The 27,734-nt window shown below is 37.0% G+C and overlaps 2 protein-coding genes across 8 annotated transcripts in view; one reads left to right on the top strand and one right to left on the bottom strand.

Moving 5' to 3' along the window:
- The window catches only part of ECHDC1 (ethylmalonyl-CoA decarboxylase 1), a 64,623-nt gene extending 61,006 nt beyond the window's left edge, over window positions 1-3,617 (top strand). For 2 of the 3 annotated variants that reach the window (XM_008691125.2, XM_008691126.2), the window contains one exon: window positions 1,148-3,617. In XM_008691125.2, the coding sequence (XP_008689347.1) occupies window positions 1,148-1,556 (409 nt within the window). In that variant the 3' untranslated portion in view covers window positions 1,557-3,617. The remainder of the gene's footprint in view (window positions 1-1,147) is intronic. The other variant, XM_008691127.2, reaches the window with a different exon arrangement.
- RNF146 (ring finger protein 146) lies at window positions 3,200-25,935 on the bottom strand. 5 transcript variants are annotated; one of them, XM_040627780.1, is made up of 4 exons: window positions 25,830-25,917; window positions 17,117-17,281; window positions 14,558-14,665; window positions 3,200-4,962 (listed from the first exon to the last, which is right to left on the bottom strand). In XM_040627780.1, coding segments are annotated over exons 3-4 (1,083 nt in total). In that variant the 5' UTR covers window positions 14,560-14,665; window positions 17,117-17,281; window positions 25,830-25,917; the 3' UTR covers window positions 3,200-3,881. The 5 variants fall into 5 exon arrangements, with proteins under 5 accessions (XP_040483714.1, XP_040483716.1, XP_040483713.1 ...); XM_040627782.1 differs by having other exon boundaries at window positions 14,558-14,660; XM_040627779.1 differs by lacking the exon at window positions 17,117-17,281 and having other exon boundaries at window positions 25,830-25,935.
- Between the last annotated feature and the right edge of the window lie 1,799 nt (window positions 25,936-27,734).

The raw sequence follows: 27,734 nt of genomic DNA, 5'->3' as shown, positions 1-27,734 counted from the left end.
AATTAGAGGTTTTGACAGTGAAAGCTCACTGAAGTGTGCAGTCAAAATAAAACTCACAGGCAGTATTTTGTACACAGGGTAGCTTTGTGCATTCTGTTAATAGTATATGGATATTTAGCAAATACGAAGTCTTTTACTATGTCCACTGATTTCTTTGTGTTAACACTCCCCTTTCTTGTTCCACTTTGCTTCTTAATTACCCTATTCACAAAAACCTTGTTTGGGGAAAATGCATACCTGCTACAGGATATCATTATTTTTAGTCCCACCCATACCACTGTCAGCTTTCTTAATGGCATCCCTGTATCCATCCTAGTCTCGCTGTTACGTGTATTGTGAGGTTAAGAGCACACATAATAAGCTAACCTTCCTGGGTTTAAGTTCTGGCGCTGCTATAGTGGCATGACCTTGAGTGAGCCATTTATTTAGTCTCTGTGGCTTCAGTTTCCCTCTGTAAAATGGGGATATTACGATACCTCATATGCTTGTTCTGAGGACTAGTTAACACTAGTTAACACCCCCAACACACATCTCATTCTCTAGTCCCTCGTCCCATTTTTTCTATAGCACTTACACCACTGGTCCTGTATTGTTCAGTGTCTTTTTCTCCTATCAGGAATGTCAACTGAGCACAGGGTTTTATTTTGGTCATTCCTGTAATTCCACACCTAGATAACCTGGCATAGATAGTGCTTAGTAAATATTTCCTTGAAGATGTACAGATCCTGGGTTAAGAACCAATTTTTTCCTGATAACTATGGACCTTAACTTTACTATGCATTTTTTTTTTCACAGTATGACCCCAACATTTCCTACTCCCATATTTTCACTTAATCCAGATTTTCTCATTAGACCACGACTCACTTTAGAGAGATGATTTGGGTTTTTAGAAATAAACATGAAATAAAAACTGAATTCTTATTTTCCGAAGCAAAGGATAAGCAAGCACAATAAAAATGCTGATACTGTTTTCAAAGGTAAATATTAAGGACTGTGTAGTAAAACTGAATTGTGTACTTAGCCAGATTCTTTGAAGTTTCACAAATCTACCTATAAAGATCTATGGAGATTTCAGAGTAGATAATGAATGAGTAGTACTTTATGACTAAAGCATATATACTTAAGTTTTTTCTTTTCTCTTTTGCAGATTAATGACTGCAGAGAGTGAGATCAGATTTGTCCACAAAGAGATGGGTATAATACCAGGCTGGGGCGGTGCTACCCGACTGGTTGAAATCATTGGCAGTAGGCAGGCTCTCAAAGTGTTAAGTGGGGCCCTCAAACTGGATTCAAAAAAAGCTTTAAGCATAGGAATGGCTGAAGAGGTCTTGCAGTCCACAGGTGAAACTGAATGTCTAGGAGAGGCACAGCAGTGGCTAACGCAGTATATCAGAGGGCCACCGGAAGTAATCAGAGCTTTGAAGAGATGTGTTTCTTCAGGCAAAGAACTTTGTTTAGAGGAGGCATTACAGACTGAAAAAGATCTTCTAGGAACAGTTTGGGGTGGACCTGCAAATAAAGAAGCTATTGCTAGGAAAGGAAAATTTAAGAAGTAGTTTAAAAAAATACGATGTACTAAGAGTAAAACTCCAATGATTAACATTTATAAAAGTTAAATACCAGAATTACTTTGAAGGTTACACTAGTATTTGATTTGTATTTAATCATTTTTTGAATAGCTGAACTCCTTGACCTAGTTTTCAGTGTATTTGGGTAATTATCAAGTAATCTGAAACATTTAGCTAAAATACACAACACTTTTGGCTTAAAACTTATCAATTCCCACAGTAGTTCTTACCCTACGACCAAAGACCAGTTTTTAAAAGGAAAAACATTTCCACAAAACCTATTCCTGGGTTATTTTTCATAGTATGTGTTCTGTCTACCCGGAAATAATTTACAAAAATAACTTAATGAAACTTGCACTAAAGAGCAAAAGTGGAGAAGAGGGGTCAGGGACAAGATAAGAAAAGGTATGATCAATCATTTTCTTCTGCTCTGAGCAGCTGGGAGGTAAAGATTTGGGGAGGGAGTGCCTGGCTGGGTTAGTTGCTGGAGCATGGGACTCTTGATCTTCGAGTTGTGAGTTCAAACCTCCCATTGGGTGTAGAGATTACTTAAAAATAAAAAAATAAAAAATCTTAAAAAAAAATTGGTGAATGGCGCTTTATTTTTTTATGATTCTTATTTTAAATAAAAATGCTTCCCACTTTACCCTCCAACAAATTTGGAGCCTTAATAATTAGTTTTCTATTTTAAATTCTCTACTGAACAATAGCCATCACGTGGAAGGTCTACTGACTACAAAACTGGCCATTATGTGTATGCCCTGGGATTTCCGAACTGGTAGTAAGTACTACTGTTTACATAGTAATAAAATTTAACTTTACATCGAAACTTCTCAAGAAGTCAAAGGGACTCATGAAGCATCCTGTAACATTTGCATTATATACCAGATTTCTATTTTTTTCTGAAAAGTAGCTAACCTTTTTCATTTACTAGCTATATTTTGAAAGTAGACTTAATACAGATGCACAACTCAAACTTTTATGATCCTCTCTACAATATAGGCTTTAAAAAACATGTAAGTCAAAGAATTAACTCCCAATTCTAACCTATCACAACAAGAGATAAAAGATAATTTCGAAGTAGTGACAGTTTTTATTTGCTGTGGTAACATTCAATTCACATTTGAAAAACATATTAAAAATAACTTGCATATGCTTCAACACGATCCTACCGTTTTGAGTTAAAATATATTAAGACAAATTCACATTATCATTTTTTAGAACCAAATTCTGGATTACCAAGTTAACCCAAGACTTCCTATTTTGCCACAGATTCTACATTTTCTGTAAAGAACATTTGTGCCTACTGATGCTGTTTACAAATAAGCCTACCATTTAATTCATTAGTGTCAGGCCACTAATGAAGACTGGCAATGGAAATCTAAAATATGTATGGTCTCTATCAGTTATGTAAGAAATTTAAGTCTCATCACTTTAGGTTTATTTCCATACATACTCATGCCGTGCAATTGCTTGTAGATGGTCTATTCTCTGAAAAAACCCACTTTCCTGAGCAAGTGACTAAGCTGAGTACAACCAACTCAAACCACCGCCTGTTTACTGACCTTTGGCCACAAACGTCAAAGCGTTTCTTTCCATCCTCTTTCCAGACTCAAACAACAGACAAATTATTTTTGATAAACTCTAGTATTTATTAAATTATAAATTCTGTAATCAAAAAGAAAAATGCAGATCAAGAGAAACCTCAAACTACAAGGACTAGACAGCAAAGCCTATGGGAAACGCCGTGAAGTATGTTACAGACAAGATTCTGAAACACAAGTTATTAGCTGTTTTCTTTACATTTCCATTTCAGTAACTTTACTATTTAATAGTTGTTATTCATCTATTTTAAAATCCCAAATTCACATCTATTCTCACATTAATTAAGCTTCCTGTTCATACCGATACCAGACATCTCATAGGAGCCAAATTTTAGTAATGGTTTTACGTCAATCCATGCAGAAAAATAAGACACAATGCAAGAGTCAGATGAGGACTGTTAATGCACAGATAATACGCACACGCTGGCCAAAAGAACTGAAGAAATTTTAAAAAACTATAAAATTAACAGACCTCAAGAAAACTGGGTTATTACTAAACAGCTCTCAACTATTAACGCCAAGTTCCTTATATTAAATAAATTCCTCAACAGAGACGTGTTAGACATTTTAATTACAGGTCTGTCCTCCCCATACCCCTTCCCACCCCAACTCCCAAAAATGCACTACCAGGGATGAGTATAATGTTATGTGGGCAGAAATTTACAGATAACCATTTTAACTTTGAGCATGGAGCTGAAGACTTTTTTATTTAAACTTCAGTTACTGTGCACTGTCCATCAGGCCTTCTAGATCTGACACCAGCATTCACTGTTCCACCCCCTGCTACTGATCGATCAGTTCCTGATCGATCTGATCGATCAGATACTGTCTGGTTTGCATTAGGAACCAAAAGTCTCTGTTGGGTCAAGGAGTGTTGTGCAACAAGCGCAGATACATCCTCACTATCACTACTGGCATCTGATTCGGTTTCTTCAATGGAGGTGTCTGGTGCAGGTACCCTGCCTGAAGACGGCGATTCATGATCTTCCTCTCCTTCCCCCCTATGACTCCTTTCAGCTATGCTGTCTCCACTGAGTTGCAAATGAGCAAAAGAGTCTTCCAGAGAAGTGCTTGCATCAGGGGATGGTGTTGCAGGGCTTGTTAACTGACCATCTACTGATGTCAGGGGCCTTACAGAAGACACTAGAGGCTGAACAGAAGAAGCGCCACTCTGTGCTGATACACTGTCCGCTCCGTCGGCAGAGCTCTCTCTCGCTAGGTTTACAGTATTAGCATCACAGTCCAGCCTAAGTCCAGCTACTCCCTTCTTTGGTATATCTATTATATCCCGCTTAATCTTCCTGCGACGTCCATGTTCATTTCTCCTGTACTGAACCATATTTTCAAGATCAGCAACATACAGAAACCCAGCAATTAACATTTCAGTGCTCTTTTTACCTTTGGAAAAAGCATCTTCCAGCTCTCTACTAGTGCGCTCGTCATACTGCCACCACCCATTTCTTCCTTCATAATACCATGCATATTCACCATTTCCTCTACTCGCGGCCTTGAGTTCTTCTGGTGACAATAAGGTTGGCTTGTCAAGGAAATCTTCAGGAATTTCTTGTCGACAGAGGGCACATCGCTTTCCAAGCCATGAAGCTCCCTTTACACACAGATAGCAGAACACATGCTTACACGGCAGACTGACTGGGTGAACACATGTTTGCAGACAAATGGCACATTCAGGGACAGTTAGAGAAGGTGCAGGATTCGCACAGGACTCATTCGCTTTCCTGTTCGTAGGAAGCATGTTTATTGAGTGATCAATTTCACCACAGCCAGCCATCCTAAGAAAATGAGAGAAAATACATATAATATTAAAACTATATTTCAACTCTTCCAATATCTTAATTCAACAATTCAGATTATTATTAAGCACCTATTTTATATGTGTGCTACATACTGGACAATGGGAAAACAAAAATGAAAGAAAAAATCTAACTTGTACAGAAAAATCTTTTTAATTTGTTATGTCATTAATTTATACTTGTGGGGAGCAATGAGGCACACAATGTTAAGCCAAAAATTAATAAAAATACAACCAAAATATAGATTTTAAGTAAATATACCACTTCCATTCAGTCACAGAACTTATGACATATAACTAAATGCAGATTTAAAAATGTTAAATGACAATCTATTCTAGACTGACTTTTCCAGTCAGTGTGGAAAGTAGTCAGAGACACAGAAAATGGTTGAAAGTAATATAGATTCCGATTACAGAAGGTGGTATTTTGTGGCCTGTTACGATAGTACTAAGTGGCAATTTTGCAAACACTACCATATATTAATACACTTTTGGTACGTGACAAGCAGACCATATGAAATTAAGACTAAATCCTACAAGTTTTCTACTCCTGCTGTATATTTAAAAACACTCGTTAAACCAGTCATTTCATTACCCCTTCTATGAAAACACGCTCTTGTGATGGCCTTTCCTTGTTGTTGCTGCCTTTTTCTAAACCATATGCTCTTCTTGCTTACTCTTTAAAGATGATGTCATCTATACCCACGGCTTCAACTGTTACCTATAAACAAATGTCTCAAATTGGTTTTAGCAGCCCAGGTCTCTCCTTTCAGCCCTAGATCTAGACAGATTCTAACGGCTATTTTAGATTTCTTCCTGGATGTCTTGAGGGCAAAAAAAAAAAACCCTTAACTCATATCTGTTTCTTCCTTATTTACTCCCTAAAAGCTCCCCAACCCCAATGACACCATTATCCATCTGCTTTTTCAAGCCAGAAATCCATCACTGAAACTGCCCTTCTCCTACTCCTTGCATCCAAACATCCCCAGATCTTATCATTTTTATCCTAAGTATCTCCTGAATCCACCTACCATGCATTTCTACCCTTCCCTAGCCACCACATGAATACTGTTTATTAAATTACTGAACATGCGTTTTAATTGGTCTAGCCTTACCTCTTGCTTAAAAAAATGATTTTAGGATAAAGACTAGGATCTATAAGGCCTGCAATGGTCCTGCCCCCCCAACTCCCACACCAGCCTCATCTCTATCAGACTTCCCCTTGATCAGGCTTCCAATCACACTAGCCACTCCCTTCAACAGGTTTTCTCTACATCACTCCCTTCAATAGGTTTTCTCTACATGAACATTTCTTCACTTCCTGCCTCCCACATCCCCCATGGACAAACTACTACCCATCTTACTACCATGTACTTCTCACTCCTAGCACTTATCAGAATTGCATGGTTACATTTATTCGTGTGTTTATTTTGTTAATGTCAGTCTTCCCCATAAGCAGGTGGGCTTTGTAAAAGCAAGAAACAGATCACTTTTGGCTTGTCTCTCTGTATTCCCATACAAGACCTGGCAGATAGAGAACACTCAAATATTATTAGCTAAGAAAATGAATATGTTTTTCAATGAAGAATATAATACCATCATATACAATAGATGTTTTGAGTCTTATTTTATTATTTTTTAAAAGATTTTACTTATTTGTCAGAGAGAGAGAGAGTGCATAAGCAGGGGGAGCGGAAGGTAGAGGGAGAAAGAGAGTCCCCGCTGATCAAGGAGCCCCATGTGGGGCTCCATCCCTGGGATCATGACCTGAGCTGAAGGTAGACGCTTAACCAACTGAGCCACCCAGGCGTCCCTTTTAGTTTACTTTAAATAACATTAAGTTAAACCATCTGACAAACTTTTTTAAAAGAATTTACTTGTACGTACCTTGGGAATGGAATGGAATAGCAAGAAATGAAGTTATAAAGGTAATCAGAAGTCAAATGATGGAAGTCTTTTTTGTGCCCTGCTAAAGAAGCATCTGATTTGATTTTATCCCATAGTACTAGGAAACCACAGATATTTTAAAAGGGGAGAAAATGGTAGAGGAAGTGCACCAGTGATAGAGGTAAAGGAATCGCAGAGATTCACAACCATTAATTAACTGCTGCTTAAAATGACAATCCCTCTGTACCAGCTGATTTCGCTCTTTTAAACAAGGAATACTTAGAATTTAATCACCCTAAGGATTTCTGCCTTTTTCCAAGATCAAGCATTTAAAAATGGGTACAGTGGTTACAAAAGGTGTAGTCAGTAAAAATGTTTATGTTCATCAAAGCTTGAAGAACAATCCTCTTAGGCTTTCATCACAGCACATCCAGTCCAACAATCCATTCTCTTACTGCTTTTTTCTGTGTCCTTGGTTCCTCAATAGACAAGGTTCAAAACGATAGCAAGTTTTGGAAAAGACTGTACTTATCTAGAAAAGAAAGTGGCACACAGTCCCAGTGGAAAGAACTGAACACTATGAAATACTTGATTTCCAAACTCTTTTTTTCAACCTTTAATTCCATTTCCAATCAACTGCTTTACCAGAACCTCTAGGTTACACATACTAGTAAAGCACAACTTTCTCCCAACCTATGGTTAAGTTCTAGCAGGTATGAACTCTTCATATGTGTTAGGCGCTTATAGGAGCTTCAAAGTATTTTGTGATAAACAGTATCTTGTAACTTAACAGTCTAAGTTGTAAGTGAAAGCGCTTGCTTCTCAACTGGTTAATTAATGCTGTCCACCTACTTCCCCTGAAGTGAAATGGCCGTGCACAATACATTTTGTTAGACTCCCCACAACTCATCTGTATTTCTTAAATACAAAATCTTAGTACTTCCCAAAGCCATGAGAGAGAGAATACCACGTGTTTCAATTTACATTTGGCAAAGATTCAGAATACTTTTGTCTGTTCCAGGTAACTTTACACTGTGGTAACAGTCTATGTATATTACTTTCAATTCTGCCAAATATAAGCAGCACCTAATGTACCTGTAAGAGGTTTTTTAAAAATCACACACTTACACTGTGCTTCTGGGTCTCCAGCTTTCTCATCAGTAAAATGGGGATTATTCATGTTCAACTCAAAATTATTGTAAAGTGAATAAATTAAATGAAAGCATAAACCTGTAAATGAAAGCCTCTCTTAATTCATTAGTTCCTATTGCTACATTTAAACCTCAATGTAACTTTAAACATTTTGGAAACAGAAAGAACTAAAATTAGCTACAGAATGGGAGAACAAGTAATATGTATATTCTTACATCCCTTTCAATTTAGGTTAAAGAAATTAGTTGTCAATGAAATTCCTGAAAATCTTTTATATCTCCATATTTATTTAAAGCCCCACTTAAGAAGAAGAAAAAAAGAGAGCCATCATCCATTTTGATTCTATACATAAGACAAAAATGGAGAAGGGCTACTGCTCATCACTACTTGGAGGAAAAAAAGCAGCAACGTCTTGAATATAATAAGTACATATAATAAGTATAGATGTTAAACTAAGCTATCTAGGTACCCTCTGGGCAAAGGACAGGCCCATAATTTTAAAACTTAAAAAAGAAAACGAAAAGCCTTATAAAACGTGAACAAAATATCCAACATGTAATTTGGATGAATACCATACTTAGAAACAACAACATAATCCCAAACCCTGCTGCATTTAAGTAAAATTGACCCCAAAAGTCAATTTTCCATTAGCTGGCTTAGCTTATCTACCAAAAAAAGTTTTCAACCTAAAAACATTATCTCCACCCTGCTTATTAACATGATCAATGTCTTATGACTCTTACTCTTGCACAAATGAATAAACCTAAACATAATTTTAAACCAAAAAAAAAAAAAAAATCAATTACAACCATCCCAGGGGAAAGCATGAACTGGAAAAGCACCACACCTGGAAAGGCAAAACAATCCGTGGGGCAGGTACTTTGGTTCTTTCATTAAAATGAAGGATACAAATTGGATAAACATCAGGAAACAGACACAAACAGCTAAAGCTTCATTGTTTCATCTAAAGCACTTTCAACTATTAATTTGCCATAGCAAATTATAAATTCTGATTCTGTCTGCCCAACAAGTTGTACTGTTAGTTTATCACCAACTAAGAAATGAGGAGTACAACTTAGTAAATGCCTCTTACATAATTCTAGATGAGGCACATAGTGGACAAGATACAACTGAGATATATAACAAGATAAAGACAAAGTAACCTAAACTACTAGCCTGCCTATAAAACATACTTCAAGATTACTTTTATTGCCATTTTCATCTACCCTACAAAGTCTCTACTTCGCATAGCTTCAATGATCTTCAAATAGGCTGGAGGCTAAATGTGTGCAGGGGATCATACCAATATGAATTTAAAAAATGTCTTTTTCCTTTTCGTAGAGCAGGATTTGAAAAACAGTTAATGCTAATCAAAGAGAGGTATTCATTCCCTAACTAATAAATATCTTCGGAAACTCCAGAGGTTGTTCTGGAAAACAGAATTTATTTGCTGGTTACTAAATTAAGAATAATCTATTATGTAGAAATTTGGAGTGAAGTTCAACTCTGCTGAAGAACACAGTAAATATTTCACATTTCAAATATTTCTACTTTGAAGACTTTACTAGTTGAATTCTTAATGTGATGTAACTTCTATGCAAAAGTCCCATTCTTCTTCCCATAAGTAAAGTATGTATGTTAAATATTTCTGGAAAACAAGTAAGCCTTCTCTTCAAGAAGACAAAATATAGAAGCGTATGGTGGGCAAAGTTAGTGGAAATCGCCAAGTACTCAGATTTTGTTTATTCTTCTTGAAGACATCTAATCAAAAGAAAGATAAAATTACTATAAATGAAAAAAGTCTTTGGCTTACAGAGTATTGAAGAACTTTACAGCCAGCAATAAAAATTCCATATATTGCAAATCAGGTTTAAAAGTCTGGGCTCAGAATACAATTATAAACACCAAAAAGAGAACAAAGTGTAAGTTAACAAACCACCTTTTGTTAAGTGTCAACCTATCAGAGAAGAATGTCATCTTCCTTCTAAAAACTTTGACTATTAAAAAAATTTCTCAAATCATTAGCTCTGCTGGAATATAAAGAGTTCAAAGTTTAATACAAGTTAAAAATACAGCTTAAAAATTTAAACAATGTCCGAAGTCCTTAAGATAAAATTCTTTACTTTTCATATTGCACAGTGTTTAATCTCAATACTATTAGGTGTTTATTGATGCATATTTTCATTACATTAAAGTATAAATACAACAACATTTATTGTGTAATATGTGCCAGGCACTGTTTGAAGTACTTTACATCTAATCCTCACATTAACCTATAAAATGGGTCCATTATTTTCCTTATTTTACAGATGAGGGAACTGAGATACAGAAACCTCAGTGTTAAGCCCAAAGTCACCGGCTCCATTCATAAGTGACTGAACCAACTCCAAATCTAGGTTTCAAATCCAGATGGTCTGACTTTAGTCTGCACTCTTAGCTACTATGAATGCCTCCATTATAATTATGGCTATGATGAAATGTACTATGCAAGAGGAAGTGCTGCAAAGACCTTGTACACTGTTATCTTAGTAAGTTTAAATATTTATTCTAAATACCAATGCTTCTTAGATATTATTATTTTAAAAATTTTATTTGTCAGAGACAGTGCGTGTGCGTGCAAGCACAACAAGCAGGGGGAGTGGGAGAGGGACAAGCAGGCTCCCTGCTGAGCAAGGAAGCTCGACGCAGGACTCAATCCCAGGACCCTGGGATCATGACCTGAGCCGAAGGCAGACGCTTAACTGACTGAGCCACCCAGGCATCCTGGTTCTTAAACATTTTTAGATCACAGCATGATTAAGAAGAATTTGATGAAATGTTACATATAATTTCAAAGGATTCAGGATCACTATGAAGCTGGTCTACATACGAACTCCTAAGCAGGCAACAGGAATTCACTGAAAGGTTTTATGTAAGGAAGTGATACTAGGCTTAGCAGTTTATTAAAATCATTTGGACAGCTTTTTGGAGGAAGACTTAGTGGCATGGGGTAAGAAGTAACTACAATTTATAGTAGTCCAGGTATAAGATAATGGGAAGGAGGGTGCAGATAAGGTTCTAATAAATGAATATAAGAAATACTGAGGAAACAAGAGAAAGCATTTGGTTACTGATCAACGGTGGCACATCCATCAAAATTCAGAATCTGAGAAGAGTTCTGTTTCAGACGTAATGACTTTGAGATATTTATAAGGTCTCCGGATGAAGATAAGTAGTTGACAGTTGAATTTACTAGACTGGTACTCTGAAGAAATCTAAGCTGAAAAAAAGTCTGATGAGTCACTAATATATGGTTCTTACGAGACACGAAAATGAATGAATGCCCAAATTAAACCTGCAGAGGGAGCAGACAAAAGGCCCAACCACAGAACCTTAGATTATTTCGGTATTTACTAATGAGGCAAAATAGCTTACAAAACATGTCAAGAAATGGTCAGAGAGAGATGGGGAATAAAGAGATACCACCACCAAAATAGCTACAAGGGAGACATTTGAAAAAAAGAAGGGTCAATCAAGCAGAGCACTTAACAAGAGTTAACTATTAAACTCACGAAAATTTCCACTTTTAGAGTGAAACGTATGGTGCAAAAGTTGTGAGCACCACCCATAATTAGCTATTTTGATTTCCCAGAGACTATCAAGCCTCTTATCAATAACTTTTTACTCAGTCAAGACAACTTTCTTTCCCTGTTCCCCCAAAGACTATTACACAACTTCTCCAACTTTTTAGTATAGAGGTATCCTGGACTCCTGTGTCATTAAAAAATTAGGTAAGAGTGAATCCCTGAAATTTATCTCTATTTTTACTCTACCCTATCATCATTCCTCTTGGCTCAGGATGGGGTACTGCTAGTTGTTTTGAAAAGCTAACTCCTCAGTTTCTGGTGTTTGTAGCATCCCAACTGCTGGAAGATTTTGGTTAATATTCTCAATCCTTAAATTTCAAAATCAACTACTATCCTTAGTCTAATGATCTCTTTCAGTCTCAATATATTGGATCCCATTACGCTGAATGATATGACCACCAACTCTTTTTCTAAAACTTTATACTATGCATTTCCATGATGGTACTCTCTCCCAATTCTTTCTATTTCATTGTTTTCTCTTTTCTCTAGCTGCCCTTTAAGTACCAGTATTCTTCACAAAGGCTCTGCATGTGGCCCTATTTTCATACTACATTCTAGGCATAGACAATCTACTGAGTATTTCAAACTAATACATATACCACCATGACTCCTAAAATCTAATATCCAGAACCATGCCAACTGTATTTCCCATCTGTATTCAAAGAATTTACCTCAATATTCTCCAAGGACCCAAAATCAAGCAGGACTAAAACCAAAATTATCTGTTCTCCTAAACCTGAATCCTCTTTCCTTTGTTTTTGATCTTGCATAAAACTTAGAGCCATCCTCGATGCTCCCTTATTCCTTGGGCACTTCTCTTTTCCATGACAGAAACTTCTTTAGAATGTGTCCCCTTCATTCCCAAAGCCGGTGATCCCAATTCTGGCTTCTTGGAAATACTCTTCTACTAACCGACCAAATGGCCTCCCTGACTTCAGTCCTTTCTCCTCCTCATCCCTTTTTCTCAGTTCAATCATGTCTAATTAGTCTTCTCTTCAATCTTAAATAGTTTTCTACTGCCTACATTATCTAATCCAAATTCCCAAGCACTGGCTTCCAAGTAAAATTGACATAGCCGATAGAGTAAAACAGACTTACCTAAAATCCTGGCTCTATTATTTATTCTCACTAAACTGACCTAGAAGAGTATTTCCCAAACTTCTCCAAAAGTAAGAATTAGCTGATATGCTCTACCCTGTAAATTTGCACATATATGCGGTACAGTCTAAAAATCTGTGTTTTTAACAAGTGCCCCACAGGATTATTCTCAGAGAAATTTGGAAAACTGACCTAGGGCAAATGACTTCATCTCTCTAATTCTGTTTCTCCAGTAAATGAGCTACTACCATTTTTCACAATGATTCAATTCAATAATCCAAATACAATACCCAGTAAGCACCAAGCAATACAGTAAGTACTAAATAAACACTCACTCCCTTTACCAACTCTGAAGTCTCTTTCTCCCCACGCCACTTTGCCACATGGGATTGTTCCCTGACTCCCCTAAGGTGCCCTGATATTTAGACAACTGTGCCCCTCCTTCATTCCCTTGGCTTGAAAAATACTTCCTAATTTTCTCAGCTTGTTAAAATTCTACTTATTCAAGATCAAGCTAAAAGTTCTTCTCACTCTGAACCTTCATATGGACTAAATTCTCATAGTTCCAAAAGCATCTTATTGTTACCTCAATATGGCATTTCTTCCAATGTTTAATTAATAATTATGTTTCACTTCCTAGACCATAGTCTAGTTCCTTGATGGCCAGCACCTATAATATTTAATCTACAGGATTAAAAAAAAATATATATATATATACATATATACAGGCAGATAACATACGAACAAGATTAAATAAAAGATATATTTGCCCCAATTTTAAAGAAAAATGCTCACAGGTTTCATTTTTCTTTTACCAAATTCTCAACACTAATGATATATTGCCATACTTTTAACATATCATTAAAGCATCATATTGAAAAGTAGATAGCAATAGTTACATGTCAAACTGACAAACATGTGAAATAGTATCTACAGGTTAGATAATGTTCATATTACCTTGGAAGACAGAAATATGATGTTCATCATGTAAAAATATACATCAAGAATAGAATGACAACCAAAATGGGCAAGATCATGGTAATGTCATATTTTAAAGCATATTTCACAAAAACTAAATGATAGGAAAACACAACTGGTAAAACTGGGGGCTAGAGTGAATTCAGTATTAATTAAAATGCAATAATATACTAAATCTTTAAAAAATCAATTAATCTAGGGGCACCTGGGTGGTGCAGCTGATTAAGCGGCTGACTCTTGGTTTCATCTCAGGGTCGTGAGATCAAGCCCCATGTCAGGCTCTGCATTCAGTGTAGGATCTGCTTAATTCTCTCTCACTCCCTCTTTCTCTGCCCCTCCCTCCCCTTCACTCCCTCTAAATAAATCTGTTTTAAAAATCAGTTAATTTAAAAAACACTTTAATTTAGTGAAACAGGCTTTTAATAACTAGTGTTTTTAAGTCCCATTAAGTCCCTCTTATTTATAAAAGGTGATACTGTCTGCCTACTTTAGTTTTTAAGTAAATTACTATGTAAAGAGAAAGTAGAACCTAGAAGATCTAAAAATCTTTCCAGTTTTTTAGCCTTCTATGAGAAAATTCTTCTGTCTTCAGTTTCATTGACTTTAAAATAAAAAATAGAATAAAAATTTTTCCTGATTAAGATTTCTGGGTATCTAACATTAACAGTAATTTCACGTGAGTAAAATTACTAACTCAATAAAACATCTAAAACTCAATACAAAACACTCATTTTGTATAATTAGAACTAAATATAACATACACTTGGCTTATTGCATTTTATCAGTTCATTGAATTTACTGCACCTTTGGGACAAACCATGATGCCATACTTACATTTCTATTACAGATCCCACAGTTGTATGTCACAAAAATAAAAGATCATCTTCACCAGCAATCAAACAGCGTGTGGTATTTTGTCTTCCACTGCTGGTTCATTCTGTGCTGCAAAAGAAATTATTTCATCAACTTCTATACAGACTAATTATGATCGACAAAATTAATTATGTATGATCCTTTAACAAAATTCAGTGGCAAATTTTATCTTAAAAATGACAAAATTTCAAACAAGAGTACCTGCTTCATCACTGCTATTCAACACAGTACTGGAAGTGCTAGCTGGAGCAATTAGACCAGAAAAAGATATGAAAGGCATACAAAAAGGTAAGGAAGAAGTAAAACTATCTCTATTTGCAGAGACAGTAAAACTACCTCTATTTCTATATAAGAAATCCCAAGAATCCCCAAGAAAACCACCACTAGGGGTAATAAATTCAGCAAAGTTGCAGGTCACAACCTCAAAGTACAAGTCAGCTGTGTTTCTACATCTAGTAGTCAACAATCCAAAAAGGAAATCAAGAAAGCATTTTAGAGAATGCTCAAAAATTCCATTTATAATAGCATCTAAAGAATAAAATGCCTAGGAATCAACTTAACCAAGGAGGGAAAAGACTTTACAATGAAAACTATAACACACTGCAGACAGAAATTAAAGGAGAGCTAATTAAATGGAAAGACAACTGTTCATGGATTGGAAGACTGAAGATGACAATACTACACAAACTAATCTACAGATTCAACATAATTCTTATGAAAAGCCAATCCTCAAACTCATATGAAATTGTGAAGGGCCTAAAATAACCCAAAACAATCTTGAAAAAGAACAAAGTTGAAGAACTCACACACCGAGATTGCTACGGTAATCAAGTCAATGTGGTACTGCCATAAGAACAGGCAAATATACCGAAAGAGGAGACAGTCCAGAAATAAACCCGCACTTGTATAGTCAACTGATTTTTAAAAAGGGGTGCCAAGTCCATTCAATGGGAGAAAGCACAGTCTCTTCAACAATGCTAGGACAAGTGAACTGTCACATGCAAAAGAATGAAGTTGGACCCCTGCTTCACACACATACAAAAGCAAACTCAAGACAGACCAATAACCTAAAAGGAGGTAAAAGCATACAACCCCTAGAAGAAACAGAGGGGTTTATCTTTATGACACTGAGTTTGGCAATGAATTCCTAGGTATGAATGACACCAAAAGCATGGGTAATAAAAGAAAAAACAAATTGTGGACTTCATCAAAATTAAAACTTCTGGGCATTGAAGGAAATTGTCAAGCAAGTTAAAAGTCAACCTACAGAATGGGAGAGAATCTTTACAAATCATATACTGATAAGGGTTTAATATCCACAATACATAAAAGAATGCCTACAACTCAACAACAAAAGGACAAAAAATTTTTTTGAATGGACAAAAGACTTGAGTAGACTTCTTCAAAAGAAGATGTAGAAATTACCAAAAAATACATGAAAAGATGCTAAACATTGTTATCAGGGAAATGTAAATCAAAACCACAAGAATTGCCACTTCACATCTATCAGGATGGATATAATTTAAAAAAAAAAGGAAAATAATAAGCATTGGTGAGAATATGGAAAAACTGGAACCCTTGTACACTGTTGATGGGACTGAAAAATAGACCAACCACCGTGAAGTCTGATGGTTCCTCAAAAAAATTAAACAGAATTACCATATAATCCAGCAATTCCACTCCCAGGTATATATACCCAGAAGAATTGAAAACAGGGACAGAAACAGGTACTTGTAAACCAATGTTCTCTGCAGAATTATTCACAAAAGTCAAAAGGTGGACAATAGCCAAGCACCCATCAACAGAAGAATAAACAAAATGTGGTATACAAATACAATGGAATATTATTCAGCCACAGAAAGAAAGGAAGTTCTGATATATACTATAACATGGATGAGCCTTGAAGTATTATGCTAGGTGAAATAAGCCAGACACAAAAGGACAAATGTTATGATTCCATTTAAATCAAATATTGAAAATAGGCATATTCAGAGACAGAAAGCAGATAAATTATCAGGGGCTAGGGAGAGGAGCAAACAGAGTTATTGCTTAGTGGATACAGAATTTGTTTATTTGCTTGTTTTTTTGGAGCTAAGAGAGTGTTTATGCTTAATGAGCTATTTTTAAAGAGTGGGTAAAGTGATTCACCTATTACTTGTGAATGGATCTTTCGAGTGTTTGTAAGGTACTCAAAAGAATTGATCCGTTCCAACAAAATTTTCTGAGCTTTTATACCAGGCTATGTAATAAGATTACCGTGGTAAATCATTGTTTATAAGCTGTTAATAAGCTATAATCTACAATCACCAATTGTGATAAATGCTATTGGTGCTTCAGTATTTTAGAGATTATCACTTCTCGTGTAATTATACTCTTAATCTTTTATAAAATTTTGCTGAACTCCTTTTGTGGACAGTACAAATGTAAGTTTACATCAGGCCCTTGAGTTACTTGCATTACTAGAATACTAATAAAAGGTTTACATTTCTTGATTCTTAGGCATATATCCAAATATCTTACCATTATAAAATGTGTCTTCTAAACAACAGCTTGTCATGCAGAATAACAGCAATAAAAGCAACAATGGAGACTTCAGTGGCTTTTCATTAACCAGTCAACTTCTCCAGCTAAATAAATAATGGTTTTGCCTCAAAACACTAGGGTTTAGATTTTAATAAAAACTGGCTGCATTAAAAAAAAAAAAGAGAGAGAGTGTTTATGTACAGTGAAGTAATGCCAAAGGACGATATAACCTTCCCATTGTCAAGTGATTTAGCCATCTGCTACTGGATAAGTTCCATTTCTTTTTTTTTTTTTTTTTATGATATGTTAGTCACCATAGAGCACATCATTAGTTTTTGATGTAGTGTTCCATGATTCACTGTTTGCGTATAACACCCAGAGCTCCATGCAATACATGCCCTCCTTACTACCCTTCACCGGGCTAGCCCATCCCCCCACCAGAATTTCTGTTTAAAATGATAAAGAAGTTGTAGAAATATATAGTGGTGATGGTTTCAAAACATTGTAAATGCAATTAATGACACTGAATTATACATTTAAAATGGTTAAGATGGTGAATTTTGTTATTTATATTTTACCATAATAAAAATGTTTCTGAAGTAAAACAGGTTCTATATGGACAAATTAGCCCATATGTGAGGTCTTCCAAAGCCACTGCCTCTCTACAAGGAAGTAGTGTGAAAAGACAACGCCACCACATTAACTAGAACCTCCTGCTATTTGTATGTATATCCAAGTTTACCATCATTCAGCCAAACTTCTCTCAAGATGCCTCTTATTCAGAGAATCCAGAAGCACCAATCAAAACATCATTCATCATTAATCCTTTCTTCTCTTTCAGTATTCTCTCCTGCCCCTTCACGACGCCCAGTGCAGGAGGCACATCATACTACATAGAACTCAGACCCAAGCAAACCCAAGCAAACATGGTGACTAAAGAGATTGTAAGCCTCACAGTAACATCAAGAGGGAACACTTGAAGTCTTTCAGTTCCACGTGCCTCTCACAGTACAGGAGTTTTAGTGTTTAAAGATAAATATTTACCTTTTATAGAAATTTTTCCCAGTGAAATTTAATACAAGCCAGCTTATCCTACCAAATGTTCAACAGAACAATCATCTGTTTCAGAACCAGAGGATTTTCAAAAGTAACTGACTCAAAAAGAGTGTCTAAAGAACCTTTTTGTTATACAGACTTCGGAAACTTGGTTGATACATTATATGGACTCCACTGTCTGGGGCCCCCCCCCCCCCCCCCCAGCCTTTCACTCTGCCCTTTAGGTGCCTATACAACTTCCATGACACCACAGGAGACTCCATTTCTCTTTCACAGGCCACTCAAAACAGAACTGCCCATTTTCACACACAGGACAGGAGGAAACATTCTACTATTCTATCATCATTACTCTTTAACAAAAACAGTATTTCTCTAAAGGCTCACCACTGACTATATAAATCCCCTACAGCTCTTCTAGCTTAACCTTTAAGGCAGTGACTTAATTTTCACTGTTCATCATCCTCTCCATCCTAACTCCTGATACATCACTATGAACCAATTTAAATTTGACCCATCCCAACTTCCTAACTCAGAGGTTCTTAAACTTACCCCACTGAGGTTACTTATTAGAGATATGCACTCTCAGGCCCTAACCCTGGAGATTCTAGGCCAGTAGACATGTATGGTCTTTAAGCCTAGTAATCTCACCTTAAGTCAAAGCAATGCAGGTAATCCATCGAATCCAATTCCGGAAAAAGAAATTTCTCCATTTTCAATTCCTAAAATCCTAAATTCAGTGAACTTCACCTCCCTGTCCATCCAGCAACAAATTATGATGTATACATTTGGAACTAGAAGCCACCTACAGTGCTGCCCCTCCAAAATCTTAATCTCACTCTTAGATTATAAACTCTGGTCCTTCCAACTAATTTACTCATTCCCACATCTGCTCTTCAATATCACAAGGACCTCTAGTTTCTTGACAGCCTCCTTTTCTTTAGCCAGTTCCCAGTCTCATTTCTTTTCCTGCCCAATCTGGAGCCCAACCACTGTAACTTCTTTCTCAGCAGAAGGAAGTGGCTCTTTCACATCTGTCTCTCATCCACGCATTCTCCACAAAACCCCACGTCTGCATGAATCTTACAAAGCGATATCTCGGCCTCCACGCTTTAATCAAGAAATGCAGATAGAAAAACCAGAAAAATCTTCTTTCTCATCTCCTCTCCAACCAAATTCTGTCAAATTTTACCTCTAACACCTTTGGAATCTATCTTCTACTCTCTTGCCATTGCTAGTGTACTAGTCTAGACGTACATCACCTCTCACCCCAACTACTGTTCAGTCTATCTTGCTTCAGTAACACCCCTCAGATTTATTCACTAAGCCTCTGAGTGATATACTAAAAAGGCAAATGGGCCTCCCACATGCGAAGCCCTATAATGGTTCTCCAGCCTACACAATAAAGGCAAAGCTCCTAGGACAGCATTCAAAGGCTTTAATGGCCTGAAACCTAAATCTCTCTCTAGTCTTACTTACCTCTTACCACCATTCTCAGAGATTCATAATCTATATTATTACCTAATCTAAATTATTCATACTTCTCTAAACCCCCCTTTGTAGTTCTGTACTTCCTCCTCCTGGTATTTAAAAAAAAAAAATATATATATATATATATATATATATATATTTTTTTTTTTTTTTTTAAGATTTTATTTATTTATTTGACAGCCAGCCAGAGAGAGAGAGGGAACACAGCAGGGAGAGTGGAAGAGGAAGAAGCAGGCTTCCCGCGGAGGAGCCTGACGCAGGGCTCGATCCCAAAACTCCGGAATCACGCCCTGAGCCAAGGCAGACGCTTGACGACTGAGCCACCCAGGCGCCCCATCCTGGTATAACATACTTTACAGCTTATGAATGCTGCTATACTACCACTTTCTCTACCTCCCAAAAACTGTTCCCTCCACTGTATTTTGTACATTCTTCTATTACTGAACTTATCCCATACACTGAAATTATTTGTTTGCTTTTGACTTGTTCTATTAAACCATCCACATCCTAAAGATAAAGACTGTCTTTTATCTCTAAGTGGCTAGTAAATTGTCAGTTTTTGTTGACTTGAAGTGTTATTTCTTGGATGAAGGCAAAACTTCATAAAGTAACTGTTGAGAAAAATAAAATATTGAAATAAATTTATTCACATAACACATTTGTGTTCTGTGAACAAGGCACCCAGCCACAAAAGATACAAAGATACCCAAGTTCTAATCATTTCTTTTGAAGAGCTTAAAATACAACAAAGGGAAGTTAATATATTTACAAATATAAGATTCAAACCATCTTTATATCTTTTGACAAGCACATAATTTACCTAAGGTTTAGTTCACTGGCAATGAATTCTCTAGAATGCAGATGAAAAACCAAGAATAAAACCAGTTTTAGTAAATCGTGCAAGCTACAGTGACTTTTCCATTTCCTATACTCCATGGATAATTTTCAAAGTGGACTTTAAATGGATAATAATGGTTGGGGGATGGAAAATAAACTAAAATCTATGTAGTATTCTAGATCCTAGCTATGCAAACTGTGTCCCCAACCAACTATAACAGCATTTACCTGGGAGTCCCTTACAAATGAAAAATCTAGAACCCCATTCCATACCGACAGAATCAGATCTCCAGATGGTTCATATGCATACTAAAAAGTTCATGAAGCTCTCAATGACCTCAAAACAACCCTGTGAGATATGACTACACCCATTTTATAAAGGAGGAAACCCAAACCCATAAGGATTTAACCCCAAGTCACAAAGCTATCAATACCGGGAGATGGGATTCAAACCCATGTGTTTCTTTAAAAAAATCTTCAGTGTATTGTATCTCAGAGAAAAGGTCTAGAATAGCATCATCAAACAAATATGATGCAAACCACATTTGTAATTTCAAATTTTCCATTAGCCTCATTAAGAACAATAAAAGGAAACAGGTAAAATTTAAATATTTTATTTAACCCCAAATACTTAAAACATTACCATTTCCAAATGTATTTAATATAAAGAAATTATTAATGTGATGTTTTATATTCTCATGTGTATGTACACTCTTTGAAATGTGGGTGTATTTTACACTTACAGCACAACTCAGTTCAGACTAGCCACATATCAAGTGTGGCTGGTGGCTACCATACTGGGCAATGCCGGTTTAGAATGTCTTGCAATATTAACAATTTTTTAAAATACAAAGCTGGCAATTTACTACCAGAATCACTGAATAAAGAAAATGAACTCCACGTTACTTTATCCACACCTGTGCTGGCACAGATAAAAAAGCAAATTTCATGTTGTGTTGTAATCAAAATGGACTGGTTTCAGTGACACCAATTCTGCCAAATGGATCCATCCACTATAATGTCTGAGAATTAGAATGCCAAGTGGGCACAACACAAGGCATAGCACGTAATGTTCAGAATGGTCATATGCAGTAGTCCTCAGAAAATTTCTACATTTGAAACCAAAGATTTTTTTTTTTTAATGAGGGGAAGGGGGAGGCTTTTAATTTCATCCAAAGATGTAAGATAAAACAGTGTAATTCTAACTATAAGCCAGAATTAATCTGGCAAACATAAATAATTCAAACATACATAATTCTCGCTTCAATGAATGATTTATAAACTATATACCAAACTCAATATAATTTATTAATTACTATAGTAAAATTTACCACAGTATTTTGATATGCACGTACCAATCAGTGAATGGGTTAGGGTTCTTTCTTTAGGTGAAAATTTAGACAGAAAAGAACTATTAGGAAGGTAACTTAAAAAGAGAAAAGATTTGAAACTACCTTACATATTTCTCCTCTTAACAATTCTGAGGGAAAAAGATGACAGACTGAATTTCAAAATACATGAGTTTAGAGATTGTTGGCGAAGTTAAGTCATTTACCCACTCAACCAATTAGTAAATAAGTAAAACTGAAAATGAAGTAATACTGTACTATTTATAATTTGTGACCACTCAACAAATTCACACTTCTATTATTTGCATATGCTGTTATCTTCTCTAAAAATATCTAGGATTAATTACATTCCACTTTTCAAGTCAGTCACAAAGTCAAAAAACCATCATTTTTTCCCACATAATAGATTCAAATAAATGATTATCTTTTTAAAAGAACTAATCAAAGAAAAAGTTATGTATATAACTATTAAAACATCAAATTATAAAGATATAAAGACTTCTTATATTTTTCTAATTACTGACAGCTGTTTAATAAAGTAGTTTTTACTTTTTTTAATTCAAAATACACAAAACAGGAAATGTTCTATATAAAAGATAGCAATGACAGAAAAAAAAAAAAAAACAACCTTCAAACCTTCCAACTTGTGGTATACAAACTCAAAAAAAAAAAAAAAAAAAAAAGGAAAAAGCAAAGACCAGTGAAAGAAAGAATAGAGAGATGGGGTGTAATTTAGCAGATAGATACATCTTAATATTTCTTAAGAAAGAGTCTCAAATTGAGAGAGGTAACTAAATGCCCTAATGTTTCCATTTTTAGCTTTCTCTCTCATCCCCTGCTAAAACTCAGCTTACAGGAAGCACATGTCATACTGGGAAACAAAAGTCTTCAGTCAAAACTCATTTCAACTAAATGGAGGCCAATACTTTACACTATTTTATTTTACTTTTAAAAATTTTTTTAAGTATGCTCCACACCCAGCATGGAGCCCAAAATGTTAAACTCAGGACCCTAAGTTCAAGACCTGAGTTCAGATCAGGATTCGGACACTTAATCAACTGAGCTGCCCAGGTGCCCTAACACTACACATCTTAAAAGAATTAAAACCCTTATTGTTCAGTACTTCCCTTAAAAAACATTACTGTATGGCAATCTATGACCTTCACAATCTTCGTACTCAAGCATTAAACCTTTACATCCCCCCAGCTGTGGCCTTTGCATTTTATTTAAACAAAACATGAAATGTGAATGTGCACAAATAGTCTTTTAATCTTATCAAACAGAAGTTTCACAGCCTCCAGCCATTTTGTAAATGTAGGCTCTGTTGCTAATTTTATGTGTGACCCTGGTCAAGTCATAACTCCCATGTCTTAGTTATTTCACCCTACTCTGTATTTCTTAATTCTAAATACTTTAATTAACAGGAATTTATTTTATTTATTTATTTATTTTTAAAGATTTTATTTATTTATTCGACAGAGATAGAGACAGCCAGCGAGAGAGGGAACACAAGCAGGGGGAGTGGGAGAGGAAGAAGCAGGCTCATAGCGGAGGAGCCCGATGTGGGGCTCGATCCTATAACGCCGGGATCACGCCCTGAGCCGAAGGCAGACGCTTAACTGCTGTGCCACCCAGGCACCCCTAATTAACAGGAATTTAACAACAGGTTTTATTTTAATTAATCCAAAAGGTAATAAGCCATAAACACTAAATATTCCATAAATAAGCGCAGGTGGCTGTAGAAGAATGTTAATAAAATGATTTCCATACCCACAAAGATTATTTCTAATCCAACCTGTTGTTTCACAAATTCATGTTCCTTGTCACAATCAAGAACCAGGCAGGGGAATGGAAAAAAGGGTCAGAAGCCTCTGTTACTGACACTGGTGAAAAAAACATTCAATATCCAGCTGACAAGTGTGTCAGGCATTTCATGCTAGTATGGCTAATACATAAAATAATATTCTCTAAACAGACTAATATTGTGAAAAGACAAGACTGAATACTACCTTTTCTTCTATACTAAGTCAAAAAATCATTTCTGGATCCTTTCAAGAAGAAAAATCTGTCCTATTCTTCTAACAATTCAAATTGGTGGAAACTGAAACAAAATACTTCACCAGTTGACACGTGTCTCCTAAAAGAAAAACGCCATTTCCCTTCTCATCCTCCTAATGACTAGCTATTTGGAAAAATAGTTTCCCTGATGATTATAATTCTACCAAGTTTATAACAACTAGTAAATAACAAAAACCTTCAAATGTTTACCATTATTTTTATTTTACCCACAATTTACATTGGCCCATTTGAAACATAAATTCTACATCAAAGAGCGGGCTTAACAAAATGTTTCAATTTAAGATACACAAGGCTAAAACAAACACACCCAAAAAGCTATTTCTAGTGTAGCTTTCACTTTTCTGGTTTTCCCTTTAAAAAGAGATTTACTTGACCCATTTTCATTTGTTTTTAGAGCACTCAAACACTCAAGACAGAACAGTATTTGCTGGTCATGAAAACAGCAGAGCCAACATCATAAATCCTGTTATTTCTGTGGGTCATTTTCTTCATGTGTCCTATATTCCACGTCTTTTTAAGAGTCTAAACATAGATTCGCTTGCTAAAAAGACAAAAAGTTTTAAGTCCTCCAATTCTGTAATTATAGAGTGCTTTCAATGCCAATGTTATACTTTCACATCCTATTTAAAAAGTACACACACTGGAGGAGAGGGAGTGCACCCAAGCACCTGAAAGGTCAAGCTATAAAGACAACGTTTTTTCTATCATTTCTTGGCCTTCTTATTCCCTCAATTCCACACGTTCCAATATTACGAAAATATTACTTAAACAAAATATAAGTACTTTCAAAACTTGGAAAGTGTCACTGAACTGGCTCTTAGGGAAGAAAAATAAAAACATATTCGAAATGGTTAACAAGAGAAAGCTCTAGTTGCCAAAATGTGCGTGTAAACTCAAAACAATTTTGCAACCTTCTCTAGACCCCTACGGAAAACAAAACAGCTACAACAATGGAAGGAAGACCCGTACTCTTTAAGACGGGATGGAGGGCGGGTAGGGAGAGAACTCGCACTCGGCAACCAGAACAAAGCAACAGCCTCCGCTTTTAAGATGCACTGAGGGGTTGTTTTTGTTGTTGTTGTTGTTTTGGCTCAACGGGTATCAAGAGATCTCTTAATTGTTCCGATGATTTACTGATCATCAAAACAACGAGAATACGCAGCGCTGGGCTTAACCAGGGCAAGGTAGAGGGACTGCTCTTCCTATTAGGCAAGACCCAGACACTGAGCAGGAGGAGGAGGGAGAGAGGGAAGAGAAGGAAGCAGCCAAAGACACTCCGGAAAAAGACAAAACGCAGGGACTGTACGCCCTGGCTGCGATCTGACCCAAGGCCCGGGCAGAGGCCTCCACACGGGAGACTGGGAGCAGGATACCCTTCAAACCAGAGCCGCCCCTAAGTCTTGAGGCCGGAAGGTCCCCGAGTAGAGGCCTGACACCACCGCCAAGGGGAGAGGAGAGGGACCTGATTGCCACCAAAGGCAGAGACGAGGACCCCGGCGGAAGAGGCTGCGCAGTAATGGCCGCTGCTCCGCCTCTCGCACCTCGACCGTGACCAGCTCCGGGCCGTCGCCCAGTGCAGGGGCTGCGGCGGCCGCGGACAACGCAGGGCCCGTCACAGTCTTCTTGCCTGCGACAGCAGCCAAGGTGGGGGCGGCAGGAAAGACTGAACTGCCCCATCCCGCCTGGGCGCAGGGAGCTGCGGCCGCGCCGGCCCAAGGGCGTCCATCTACGTACCGGCCCCTGACCCCGCCGCCGCCCCTCTCAGGCCCGAAGCGTAGGGCCGACCCGGAGCGCGTCGCGGCTGGAGGTGACACCGCGAGCCATCACGCCTTTCCCTGGGTTAGGATGTCGGACTGGCTGACTTTGACCCTTCCCCGCGAGAACCTCGCCCCGACTCCCACCTCTCTAGCCACAGCCGCGGCCGGCTCGCAGTCTTTCCTCTTCGGCCTCGGAGCCCGCAGCGGCCGGGAACGCGCGCGGCGGTCACGTGACCGCCCGTCGCGTTGCGGGGGGCGGGGCCGCGCGGGGCGGAAGTAGAGCCTTGCACTGGGGCGGTCGCGTCAATCCCTCCGCGAGGTGTTTCCCGACGACCCAACCCTGAAGCGAGCGGTTCGGTACCTACTTTTTTCTGCCTTTGGAGACCTGCAGTTTCTGCCTGAATCGTTCTGCCTGCTTTGTATTGTGCTTTACTTATAATTAGGTGTAGAAGACTGAAAGAATGCAGGTCCACGGGAGAGAGATTTGGGGCAAAGGAAGTAAGACGCGTGTAGAACCAGCAGGTGGTGCTGCTCAGAAACCCCTCTTCGAGACCCAAGGAAACCTTTGGGCGCCTAGCTGGATTTTGGGGTACAGAGCCCTAGGCAGAGTACTGCTTGTTCTTCTAACCACAACAAAGGGGTCCTTTGAGAGTTCTAGTTTATTCGTCGTCTGAAGGGTTGAGCAATTTAATCGGAAAAAATAGATCTTAATTTCCTTTGGACCTATTTTTCTTAGACTAGAGCCTAGGAAGCTGGAGGAAGAGATTAATCAGAAGAATCGAAAACTAAAGGAATGGTTTATCTTATTGCATTCGTGTGGTTTTAAACGTCAAAACCTTGGCAGTATCCTCCATTTCATTTTAGCATGTACATAGTCTTTCTCGGAACTGACTGTATTTTCTCAATTTATAGTAAAATGAGGAAGGTGGAATAGCATGCGTTTTGTCTTTAAAAGAGTACATATTCCAACATTCCATGTATCTTACCTGCAGTGCTGTTGCATTTTGAGATGTCATTAACTGTTTACTTAGGTTGGAAATTTTTACTGTCTGTTCCGCGCGCGCGCACGTGTGTGTGTGTGTGTGTGTGTGTATAAACATATACATGTTTACATTTTCTTTTCTTCTTCTGAAATCAATATATTTCAAGGTTCTTATTCATATGTATCAGTATATAACTAGTTCTTAGAGAGTGCCAATGATGCTTAATGTAATAAAAACAATATTTTTTATAACTTCTGTAAGTGTATTAACGTTGAAGAGTATGTTCTCCAGCTTTAAGCTTAATCCTCTGTCTTTATGTTCTCCTTAGCCATCCAGTTTTACCTCTCTATCCTATACACCCCATGAATAAATAATACCAAAAATTTGATATATACTTGAAGATTCCAGCTTTAAGATATAATACTAATATGAGCTAACTGTGAATTACATCATTCTAAGTGATTTACACATATTAGCTCACAATAAACTATGAGGTAGGTCCTATTGTTATTCCCATTTTACAGAAACACACATAGCTGGGATTGGAATCGAGGCAGGGACCGTTAAGAGTTAACCTAATCCAGTGCTTATTTTATCAATTAAGAAATAGATATAATGAGGTTGAATGACTTACTTAAAGACTTTCCTGTTCAAGATGGAATGGGGATCAGAACACAAGCATGTTTACTGATCTATAAATTCTTTTAATTTAGAAAGAGTTATTCAGGAGTCTTCCATTGTTCTAGGTGTATATTTAGAACAGTTTCTGTAAATAAATATTATAATTGATATTCTGTCTATCTACCCATCGGCACACGAGAAATGAATTAATCAGCAATCTCACTACAATGCCCCTTCAGGCTTCAAACTGTCTCTCAGCCACACCTATAATCTTAAATCATATCAGTGAAAAGCTCCATCTTTCCATATCCAAACCCATCTTCAATTCCTCTTTCTTGTATGTCCCTTATCCACTTTGCAAATAATCTGTTGATTTTTCCTTCAAAACACATTCAGAAAATGGTTTCTTACCACATCTACTACAACCTACATCATCTTTTATTTG

This window comes from Ursus maritimus, unplaced genomic scaffold (assembly GCF_017311325.1).
Source record: "Ursus maritimus isolate PB19 unplaced genomic scaffold, ASM1731132v1 scaffold_13, whole genome shotgun sequence".
Lineage (NCBI taxonomy): Eukaryota > Metazoa > Chordata > Mammalia > Carnivora > Ursidae > Ursus > Ursus maritimus.
Note: the sequence above shows the minus strand (reverse complement) of the source record. Positions and strands in the feature narration are given on the sequence as shown.